We start from the raw sequence: 12579 nt of genomic DNA on the forward strand, positions 1-12579 counted from the left end.
GCCATTTCCTGCTCCTCTGATGCTGCCTGGCCTGCTGTGTTCCTCCAGCTCCACACTGTGTTATCTCTGACTCCAGCATCGGCAATTCTTACTATCTCCTTCTCATACAATGTCTTGCTGTCCCTAATGTCAGCCTGGTAAGCACTCCCTCTGTGGCAAGCATATTCTTCCTTAGATAAGGAGACCAAACTTCATGCAGTTTGTGTGCTCCCAAGTGTGGTCTCACCAAGGCCCAGCCTGACTCAAAAAAAAACGCCTGTTCATTCCCACTTCACTTCCTGTCTGTCATCCAACTCTCAAGCCGTGCCAATAAGGATGACCAAAGTAATACTTCGATTGGTCTGGTGAGAGTGCTGTGTTTAACACTGTGTTCGGTCTAGTCAGATGGCTGTGTTTAACTATGATTGGTCCAGTGGGAGGCCTGCATTTAACGCTATGATCGGTCCAATGGGAGGGCTGTGTTCATCACCATGCGCCTGCTGATGTGACTCTGCTTTTAAATGTGTTATGCTGCTCCAAGTCAACCAGTGCTCTGAATTGTTCTGTTGTCCCTGCAGCCTTATGTGTGAGAAACGGATCTTCGAGACTGTGAACATCTCCAATCATCCATTCCTAGTCAATCTTTTTGCGTGTTTCCAAACCCCAGAGCATGTATGCTTTGTGATGGAGTACACGGCTGGTGGAGATCTCATGATGCACATACACGCTGATGTTTTCTCGGAACCCAGAGCTGTGTGAGTACAGCAATCTCATTTGTTACTCTATTTCAGTTGCCTGCCAAAGTAATAAATTTTAGTCGACTGTGCATTTAAGTCTGCAGTAGCAGGCTCAACTCTGAATTTCCAGGTTCTGAATTTGAGTCCCACTTCTGAGATTGAACCCAGAAGTTTAAGCTGAGGCTTTCAGTCTAGTCCTGAGGGTGACTGCATTGTATGTGATGTCATCTTTCAGATGAGGTTTTAAACTGAGGCACCATCTGCTTGCCTGAGTAGGTGTAAAAGATCTTTTGTCAATATGCACAGATATCTGATGGTCATGCAGGGTGCCATATAAATGCATGTTCTTTTTCTCTTTTGCTTAAAATGTCACTAGGATCATTTAAAGGTGACTCGCTCATTGTGGCACGTAAATATTTAATGTGGTTATAGGTATTTATCTCACTAAATTCCATGAGGTATATGGATGGAAGAGACCATGTACTCTAAATGGTAACATTTTAATGTGGCTGCAGAATGGCAGAGACACGTACGTATAGAAGCCTTTGACAATGGTAGGACAAGATAATCAAGCTACTTGCAAAAACAATACATGTATTATACATACATACATACAAAAACAAAACATTCTCGTACAGCACACAAAAGGCCCTTTAGCCCATCGAGTGTGCACTGACAATAACGACCATTAAAGTCATGCTAATCCCAATTTCCTGCACTTTACAATTGGGTTTATTGTCACATGGTGCTGTGAGAACTTAAGAAAGTCACCACTTGCAGCACCACCTTAGGTACAAATGTACCTAGGTACAGGATCTTAGGAATAAATTAGAAAAACAAAGAAATAAAAAGTGCAGCATTACAGCCCTTCAGTGCCGAGTCTCGCCTCCCGTCCTCACCGTGCCTTGCCTCCAGACCGCACCAGGACCGCATCTTCACAACCCAGCAAGTCCCCACTGTGGGCCTATCGCAACCCCACCGCGGGCACCAAGCCCCGCCTCAGCCAACGGCCCACCATGTTTCCGAGACCAGGTTCTGGATCTACTGGAACCAGCAGTCCTCGAGAGAGAAAGTGAGGGTGAAGGACGCGGCTAGCCTAAGCATACAAGTTTGGGGGCCCTCATACTCCCTTACCATGCCAGTGCTGCCATTCATATAATGGCTCATCCCATTTCCTTGAATGTTATGATATTTCAAGTGCTCATCCACCTGCAGCGGCTTAGTGGTTAGCTCTGCTGCTTCATAGTGCCAGGGACTGGGGTCAGCTCCAGCCTTGGGCAACTGTATGTGTGGAGCTTGCACATTCTCCCCATGTGTGCGTGGGTTTCCTCCGGGTGCTCCAGTTTCCTCCCACGGTCCAAAGATGTGCCAGTTAGATGGATTGGCCATGATAAATTGTCCACAGTGCTTGGGAAATGTGTGGGTTAGGTGCATTAGTCAAGGGAAATGCAGGGTAATTGGGGTGGGAATCCTTTTCGGAGGGTCGGTGTAAACTCAATGGGCTGAATAGCCAGATTCCACACTGTAGGGATTGTATGATTTTATTAAATATGTTTGAAGGTTCTAAGATGTCTGGCCTCCACTACCTTCTCAGTCAATACGTTCCAGATTCCCATCACCTCTGAATGAAAATTTTTGCTGAAATTCCCTCTGAATCTCTTTCCTTTTGCCCTAAAATCATGCCCCCTTTGTGATTGACCATTCAACCAAGGGAAACAGCTGCTCCCTTCCCACTCTGTCAAAATCTTATGCACCTCAATCATGTCCCCCTCAACCTTCTCTGCTCTAAAGAAAACAATCCAAGCTTATCTAGTCTCTCCTTATAGTTCAAATTATTCCATCCAGGCAACATCCTGGTGAACCTCCTCTGTACCCCTCGAGTGCTATCGTACCCTTCCTGTCCTGAAGTGACCAGAACTGGATGCAATGTGGCCCAATCAACACTCTGTACAACTTCAACATGATCTCCTTGCAGTTTTACTCTATGCCCTGACTGATGAAAGCAAGTGTCCCATATGTGTTCTTAACTATCCTATTCATGTGCTCTGCTAACTTCAGGGATCAATACATAATTACCCCAAGATCCCTCTGTTCCTCTGAGCTACTCAGTATCCTGCCATTCATTAAATACTCCATCTTGTTTCTTCCAAAGTGCATCGCCTCACACATATCGGGGTTAAATACCATCTGCCACTGTTCTGCCATTCCAACCAACACATTTATATCTTCATATACTTAGAACCATCTACTTCACTAAACACCCTACCAATCTTATTTTCATTTGCTTAACATTCCTCCCACATTCGCATCTGTATCATTTATGTATGTAACACACAATAAGGGTCCCAGTACTGATCTTTGCGGTACATTGCTGGATACTGGCCTCCAGTCAATCAAACAGCCTTCTACAACTACCTTTTGTGTCCTATTATTAAGGCAATTTCTGATCCATCTTGTCAAGTTTCCCTGAATTCCATGTGCTTTAACCTTCTCAATCAGTCTCCATATAAACTACCTCCATAGAACTTCCCTCATCCACATACCTGATCACATTTTTGAAAAATTCTAACAAGTTTGTTAAGCATAACCTCCCTCTGACAAAACCATGCTGACTATCCCTAATTAACCCATGCTTTTCCAATTGGATATTGATTCTCTCCTTCAGAATTTTCTCCAATAATTTTCCTACCACTGATGTGAGACTTACTGATCTGTACTTTCCTGGTTCATCTCTGCCATCCATCTTGAAAAGTGGAACCACTTTAGCTGTTTTTCAGTCCTCTGGAATATCCCACATAACCAGAGAGGAATAAAAAGGTTGTGTCAGAGCCCCTGCAATTTCCCGCCTTACCTGCCATAGCAGCCTGAGATGTTTGTTCATTTTTAAACTGTCAGAATCCTCAACACTTCCTCATATCCTGTGTCAAACTGTGCAAGTTCTTCACGGTCCCTTTTCCTGAATTCTGTACCTCTGCTTTTCCAGAGTGAAGACTGAGATAAAGATTCATTTAGCACACTTCCAATATTCTGCAGCTTCACACACAGATTGCCGCCATGATCCTTAATGGGACCTACTGTTTCCCTGATTGACCTCTACTTTTTAATATATTTATAAAATATCTTGGGATTCTTCCTAATTCTGTTCACATGTCCTTTCTCATGCCCCTTTTTGCTCTTCTAATTGCTTTCTTAAATTGCCTCTTGCACTTCCTATATTCCTCTAGGGCTGCAGCTGAATTGCTCCCTTTGGACTTGCTAAAAGCCTTTCTCTCGTTCCTCTTCCAGTCCTGAATTGTCCTAGACATCCAGCTTTCCCTGAACTTATTGCTCATATATTTCCCCTCAAAGACCTAAACTGTTCCCAGCTCTTTTTTGAATGAACCCCACTGCTCTGCTGTGTCCAGCCAACTTTGGCCAGATTCTGCTTTATTTCAATAAAATCTGCCTTCTCCCACCAACTGCCCCACCCCATCCAATGCAGTCTTTTGCACACCCTCTTTCTCCGTGTCCATAACAAATTTGAACCGTATTGTGTTGTGGTCGCGATCACTAAAATGTTCCCCTATTGCCACATTGAACAGTTGGCTGGCTTTATGCCCCAGAACCACATTCAGTACTGCATCATCCCTTGTTGGGTCTTCTACACATTGATACATAAAACTCCCTGGGTACATTTTAAGAAATCTGCCCGCTCTAAACCCTTAACACTACAACTTTCCCAACATAAATTTGGATTGTCTAAGTTGCTCAATATAATTACCCAATTATTACTCTTGCACACCTCAATGAACTGTCTGCATATTTGCTCCTCTATTTCCCACTGACTCTTCAGTAATGTGATTGCCTCTTTAATATTCCGAAGTTCTACCCACAAAGCTTTGTTTGAAGACTCTTTCAAGGTATATATCTCTCCTTTTTTTCAGTAATTGACTTCTTAAAATAGTGCTACCCCATCACCTTTATACACCCTCCTCTGTCTCACCTTAAGATCCTATATCCTGGAACATTGAGTTGCCAGAGCTCCCCTTCTCTCAACCATGTTTCTGTGATGGCAACAATATCACACATCCATGTGTCAATCCACGCCTTTAACTCATCAGTTTTACCTATTACACTCCTAACATTAAAGCAAACACCATCCAGCCTTGCCTTACTGTCTTCACACTCAATTTAGCTGAACTCACTATGAGTTGCTTCCTTTGCTGTAGCATGATGTGCCTCCATTTCTTCAATATTCTGTATCCTCTTCCCAACAACACAAGTAAACCGACCTGCAGACTATCCCAATTGTACATGTCCCACCTTTCCCAAAAACTGTCCCAGTGATCCAAGAATGTTAAACAACGCCCCCACACCAACTTTGAGCCATGTATTCATCTGTCCTATTTTCCTCTTTCTATACTTGCTAGCATATGCCACCAGGAGTAAACCAGAGATTATGACCACAGAGGTCCTGCTTTTTAATCTACTGCCTACCTCCCTGAATTCTTGATACAGACCTAATTCCTCACTTTGCCCATATCATTGGTACCAACACATACCATGACCTCTAACTCATCACCTTCCCCTTTCAGGATGCCGTGTAGCTGTTCAGTGACATCCCCGAACCTGGCACCAGGCAGGTAACACAGTACCCTGGAGTCACATCTTCAACCGCAGAAACCCCTGTCTGTTCTCCTGATTAAAGAATTCCCTATCACTGCCACTGTTCCTTTCTTCTTCACTACTACCCCACCCCCTTTACTACAGTCAAACCACCTGTGTTGCCAGAAGCTTAGCTTTGACTGCACTCCCCTGAGATACCACCACCCTCATCAGCTTCCAAATTGGAATACCACTTAGTGAGTGGGACCTTAGGGAACTCCTATACTACGTGTTTGTTCCTTATGGACTGTCTGGGTCACCCATTCCCTTCTTCCCTCTAGTCCCTTGAGCTGCGCGTGACCATCTCTTTAAATGTTGTTATGGATCAACCAGACCCTCCCAAAATATATTAGGGTGATAATCTAGACCTTAATGTTTTCCAATTTTCAAGGTAAGTGTAAAGTGTTGCATTCCAAATGTAATTTGATTGGTCAAACTACTCAACATCAAGCAAAACATAAATTAATGATACACTCTAGTTAAAATACAACAGAAGAAAGCATAAAGAAAATTAATTGGCTTAGCTATAACTCTATTGGAAAACTTAACAAAATAGTAGATTAGTTAGCTACTAAACAGTAACTGTTCCAATATAGTAACACCCTGGGCAAGATGCAAATTCAGAAAACAAATTGTCTCACATGCAACTTCAGCAGCAGGAAGAGAATTACAGTTTTTAGCTTGACCACACCCATTGATGCTGCTTCTATTGTTCCAACTTTTTTAAAAAACACCAAAGGTCTCACAAGCTGTTTACAGGTTTTCAGTAGGCATCTCAGTACATCTGTCTTAATACCTTTCTTCTTAAAAAAAAAGGACAGAATAGACCTCTTCAAGCCATAGCATCATCATAGCATGCTATCCACGTAACTCTCAGCTTTGCGGCACAGTGTCTCCAGCCACAGCTCAGGCTCTGAAACCCAGGGCTCCAGCTTCTGCAGCTGGAAGCAGTTCCTGCACTTGTGGTCACATCGAACACCAGCAGCAGCTAGGACTTTCCGCCTGTGACAATTACATATTCTGCTCAGCTGTCCTGTCCTGACATGTTTTAAGTTTGCAATTAGACTAGAACAGATCTGGATACAGATAATAAATAATCTTTTCCCCAATAAATACAACATTTCTTTTAGCTTCAGCTATTTAAATACAGTCACATGTCAATTACTCACCAATCAATCAGCTTACCACTTTCCCATGATGACACTCTTTGATTTTTTCCAAATTCAGCATGCTGTTTGAAGAGAAGCTCAGTGTTTCTCGTCCTCATGCTATCATTTATCCTCTCCCGATGCTGAATTTTCCTAGTAGATCTGGAACTGATTGTTTTTCGAAGGTGATTCTATGGCTTATGAATAACTGCATAAAGAACAAAAACAAAAAATCTTTATAAATCACTGGTTAGGCCTCAGCCTGAATATCGTAACCACTTCTGATCACTGTGCCTCAAAAGCGATGTCAGGGCTGTGGAGAAGGTGAAGAGAATGGTGCCAGGGATGAGAGGTTTCCATTATCTTGAAATTATATCGAAATTGCAGTTGTTTTCACGAAAGCATAACATGCTAAGGGGAGATTTAATAGAGGCGTTCAAAGTGATGGTGGTATATTTAAAGTAAAAAGGCTGAAGAGGATGTTTCCAGGGGTATGGAAGAGTGCATGAGGTGGTAACCAGCAGAAACAGATTTGTGCTAAATGGCAGTAGCAGCAGAGCAAGTCAGTTCTTTTTTACTCGGCTCTAGCAAGAACTGCAGATGTTGGAGTTAGAGTCAATGCAGTGTGGAGCTGGAGGAACACAGCAGGTCAGGCAGCGTCGGAGGAGCAGGAAGGTCAACATTTTAGATTTACACTCTGATGCTGCCTGACCTGCTGTGTTCCTCCAGCTACACACTGCATTGACATTTGTACCTTGGCTATTTGTTACAGTCCTCTGAAAGGCAGAGGAAGCAGATTCATTCAAAATTTTCAAAAAGGAGTTGAATTTCTAATAAAAATGGAGAAAAAGCTGGTAGGCAATAGTCCAGGTGTCGGAGTAACTGGTGAGTGTTTTTCAGAGCTGGCACAGGTATGCTGAGTCAAATCGCCTCGTTTGTGCTCTGGCTTGATATCAAACAATTTCTGTTCCTCAGAGTTTATGGGTATCATCTTAAGAGACATATACACATTAAATAGGAAAAGTTAAGTAACATTTTTGAAACATTAAAAATTCTTAACTTGGACTGATAGGGTAGATGTTTCCCATGGTGTTGGTGAATCTTTGAAATTCTCTGCCTCATAGGGCTATTGAAGTTCAGCCATTGAGCAGGTTCAAGACAGGTTGATAGATTTCTGACAACTAATGATCTCCAGGGATAAATGTGAGGTGATGCGCTTGGGCAGGACAAACAAAACAGGGGAATACATGATGAACTGTAGGATGCTGGGATGCACCAAGGATCAGAGGGATCTTTAATGGATCAGGACAGGTGGATAAAGTGATTAAGAAGGCATTTGGGATATTTGCTTTTAATAGTCGAAGCATAGAATTTAAGAGCAAGGAGGTAATGCTGGAACTGTATAAAATGTTGGTTAGGTCACAGCTAGAGAGTTGTCTGCAATTTAAAAATAGATATTATACAAGGGATTTCCTAGCTCTGGAGAGGGTACAGAGGAGACTTACCAGGATGTTGCCTGTACTGGACAGTTGCAGTTATGAAGAGAGATTGGACAGACTGGGATTGTTTTCCTTAGAGCAGAGGAGATTGAGAGGGGACGTCATTAAGATGTATAGCATTATGAGGGGCATAGATAGGCTAGACAGGAAGAAACTTTCCCCTTTGTTGGAGGGATCAATGACAAGGGCACATAGATTTAGGGTAAGGGGCAGAAAATTTGGAGGAGATAGTTCAACTAAAATGGGTCAAATGATGGTCTGTAGCTATTATGTTATCTTTGATAAAATACCATGGTAGGTAATTAAAATATCCAGTTAACTATTGGTTGAAATTATACAAGTGTATTGTTCAAAAGGGGAGATAGAGTAAGCCATTTCAAATGTAAATGAGTCTCACTCTTTATTTTCACTAGGTGAAATGTGGGATAAGAGAAAATGTTGAAATACACAGTGAAAGAAGTTTCTGATGGAAGTCACTGCTGATTTTATTAAAACAAGATGGTTTATATTGAATGAGATCTCCAAATCAGAGTATACGTATCAACATCAAAACCACAGATGACGGAAATATAAGAACGTAGTAATTCCAAAGAGCTGAGACACTGGGAACCACATCAGTATTTGGTATCTGCCTAGATATAACCTCTGAAGCAGTTTGCACCAAATCTGTAGTGAACACTGAGACAGAGATGGTCAGTTGGTCAGGAGGAAGGACTGATGCCTATCCAACTCTTCTAATCAAGGGAGCTAACTTGTTTTTTTTAATCGAAGTTCTGCCAAGTAATATGTGCAATGCATTTGAAATTACTCATTAGTAGGGAATTTTAGCAATGTTTGAATATTTACAAAATCTTGCATAATAATGTGAAATTGAGCATATCACATGGATAGTCTGTATCTATATCTGTGTGCAGTGCTTGAAGGAAATAAATTAATTATTCTTCCTCTGATCAGCCTTGCTGGAGTGAAGGCGTCAGTTCATGCATAACATATCAGTTAATGAAAGCATTCTTTCAGCTCTGCACAGAAAACTCTTCCCCAACCCAGTCTCCCAGACTTCTATTCTCATCCATGAAATGTGGGTGTCACTGGCCAGGCCAGCATTCATTGCCCATCCTAATTACCCCAAGGACAGTTAAGAGCCAACCTCATTCATGTGGGTCTGAAGTCATATTTAGGCCACACCAGGTAAGAACAGCAGATTTCCATCCCTAAAGGACGTTAATGAACCAGATAGGTATTTCTGTTAATCAACAATGCTTTCAAGATCATCATTCATGCCAAATTTTATTCAGTTCAGTTTCCACCATCTGCCATGGCAGGATTCAAATCCAGGTCCCCAGGACATTACCTGGGTGTCTGAATTAATAGTCCAGCGATAATACCACAAGGCACTTCCACCAGGGATTTAGAAAGGGAGTGATGAAGGCACTGAGTTTGGAGCATGTCAGACATCCTAAAGACAAGTCCTCTGATTCAAATCTTATACTATGCTACAAAGCCCGACCTGTGGTAGGAGCTTTCAAAGCCCACCACCAGCTCCACCCTGCCTTCCTTGGAGAAGCACATCTGTCTCCAGCAAGTCATAGAGGTGCACATTTCACAAACTGGCCCCTTAACCCCTTGCATTTACTAAGGATGCATTTATCTGCCTTATCAACCCATTTTAAAATGCCAGCGGCACTGTACAGTCAGGCAATCTTGATGTACAGTTACGTGACAGAATTGCAGAATTGTGCAACTAATCGAGGAACTCAGATTTTCCCTCCCTGTCATATCTGTAGTTATTCAGGTGACCCGCAAGTGTTCTAAAGACAAATCCCAGTTATTGTTCCAACTCTAGAGTGGTTTGTTGAAAGATCAAATAAATTGAACAAAATCACTCAAAAACTATTATTGCACTCTTATTGCACTGCATTAAAATAAATTTATTTTTAGTCTTATTAACTTATGATGCTGAAACGATCAAATAGTTTCATATAGTTAATGCTGTTACATTCTAAATTAGACTTGGATGCATGATTCCCTACCGAAGGGTAGCCGAAGTAATTTTTATCTTTGCCATCAGCGATTGCAAATAGTGAAGCATGTAATATATCTATAGCAAATATTATGCAACATGCATACAGATTGTCCTGTAAGTTGGGCAAATTGGCTTGGCCATGTTGAAATTCTAGTTGCAGCAATCTACAATTGAACCTAAAGGGACATTCCAGCATTTGTACTTCTTGGCACTGTACAGTTTCTATAGAGTTCTCTACGTCTCTTCTAAAGTCTTAACACTGTTCCCAGATTGATGCCTCAAACTGGATACAAATAGTTAAGGTGAATAGCAAAGGTCTTTTCTTAGGGTAGGGGAATTCAAAACTAGAGGGCGTAGATTTAAGGTGAGAGGGGAAAGATTTAAAAGGGACCCAAGGGGCAATTTTTTCTGCAGAGAGGGCGGTGCATATAAGGAGTGAAGTGATAGAAGCAGATGCAGCTACAACATTTAAAAGGCATTTGGACAGGTACATGAATAGGAAAGGCTTAGAGGGATGTAGGCCAAATGAAGGCAAGTGGGACTAGTTTAGTTTGGGAAATCTGGTTGGCACGGCCAAGTTGGACTAAAGGGTCTGTTTCCATGCTCTATGACTCTGGAGATGTGTGAAAAAGCTTTTTCACCCTGCGGGTGGAGGGTAAAAGAAATCTGGAACTCACTCCTGTAAGGGTGGTAGAAGCAGAAACCCTCCTATAAGAAATATTTAGATGTGGACTTGTGATGCCAAGAAATACAAAGCAATGGGCCAAATGCTGGAAATTGAGATTAGAAAGTTAGGTTATTGTTTTTGACTAGCGTGACATCTGTGTAGACTTCTATGACCAATGATAATAGTGCAAGAAAGTGACATTAAGGTAATGATTAGGTGGAATGATGGAACAGGCTGAAAGGGGTGAATAGTCTACATTTACTCTTACATCCTATTTCCTGAAAAGAATGATTATTTATAAATGTGACAAGACCAGAACCCATCAACTGGTTAGTTTTACATCAGGAGAAGGAAAATCAGTGACTGTGTAAGACCAGGTATGGTCAGTATATCTGTAAGGGCATTGTATGAAGAAAGAGACCCTTTCAAAGCAATCTATCAGATCAGCAAATCATGGGAGATGATGTGGTGGATGTGGTTTGTGGAATTTCAGAAAATATCCAGCAAGATTCAACATAAGCATTATATTTGTATGGGAAATATTTCAGAAGTTTCACTGAGCTGATCCTGAGGTAAAGGCATTTTCTTATGAGGATATGCTGAGCAGTTGGGCCTATCCTGATTGGAGTTAAGAAGAATGAGAGGGGCTAGATAGGGTGAATGCTGAAAGGTTGTTTTCCCTTTATGAGGGAATCTTGAACTAGGGAGCTCAGTTTCAAAATTAGGAGTATCCCATTTAAGGCAGAGATGAAGGATGGGAGGATCATCAATCTGTGGGATTCTCTGCTACAAAGAACAGTGGAGACTGGGTCATTGTATATATTCTGGGCCAAGTTAGATTTTTGATCAACAAGGGAGTCAAGAGTCATTAGAGGCCAATGAGAAAGGGACAATTTAGGCTGACAGTTAGATCAGCCACAATCTTATTAAATGGAGGATGAAGCGCAAGTTACTCTGTGCCCTTCTCTGTTTCTGTTTCATAAGATCTTATGGTTGAGGAGGTTGGGATCACTAACTGAGGGAGAAAGTGGCCTTATGAATAAAGTGGGAGTTGGGGATTTGCTCACATGCTATCTTTTAACTCTTGTCCAGCAGAATGAAAGACTGAAAGAAATATGCTTTTCTGTCTAATTTTAAAAAACACAAAGTTAATTACTCTGCTGTCCATGGAGCAGACACCTTGGTACCAGGATGACAAAGCCCCTCTTCAAGAGAAATGAGACAGAACAAATCCCACTTAAAGGCACATATTGTCACAGCCTCTACAATCCGTTCTCTTCCTCCCCCTACTTTCCACCCCTAGTCCATTCCCTTTCTCCCCCAGTCCATTGACATCTGTTGTTTTCCCTCCACACCCTACTACTCATCTCACGCTGTCCTTTTCTCAACTGTGACCCCACAGCAACCCACTACATTCTTTTCACCTACCCCTGACCTTCTCTTCACTTCCCTCTGACTTTCTCTTCCCCACCACCCCTGTTCTCTTCCTCACCACCACCCTCATTTCCCTTTCCTTCCACCCCTCCCTATTCTCTTCTCCTCCCCCGCCGTTCTCTTCTCCTTCTTGTTTCCTGTTCTCTTCTCCTTCCACTCTCCCTCCTTGTTCTCTTCATCTGCATCACCCTGTTGTCTTCTCCTTCTCCCCTACCGTTCCAGGCATCTACTACCTACTGTAAAGAAAACACGCGTTGCACATATCCTTTAAACTTTCCCACGCTCAACTTATATTTGACATTTCCACTCTGGGAAAAAGACTCCGACTATCCATCCTATCCACAGCTCTCATAATTTTATATATGTCTGTGCAGCCTCAGCTTCTGATGTTCTAGCGAAAACAACCCAAATTTGTCCAGCCTCTCCTTATAGCTAATACTCTCCAAAC

The 12579-nt window shown here is 42.1% G+C and overlaps 1 protein-coding gene across 1 annotated transcript in view; it reads left to right on the forward strand.

Moving 5' to 3' along the window:
• The window catches only part of pkn1a (protein kinase N1a), a 255923-nt gene that overhangs the window by 193247 nt on the left and 50097 nt on the right, over nucleotides 1–12579 (forward strand). Inside the window, exon 17 of the mRNA XM_048617854.1 lies at nucleotides 558–734. Within this exon, the coding sequence (XP_048473811.1) occupies nucleotides 558–734 (177 nt within the window). The remainder of the gene's footprint in view (nucleotides 1–557; nucleotides 735–12579) is intronic.

This window comes from Rhincodon typus, chromosome 38 (assembly GCF_021869965.1).
Source record: "Rhincodon typus isolate 14 chromosome 38, sRhiTyp1.1, whole genome shotgun sequence".
NCBI lineage: Eukaryota > Metazoa > Chordata > Chondrichthyes > Orectolobiformes > Rhincodontidae > Rhincodon > Rhincodon typus.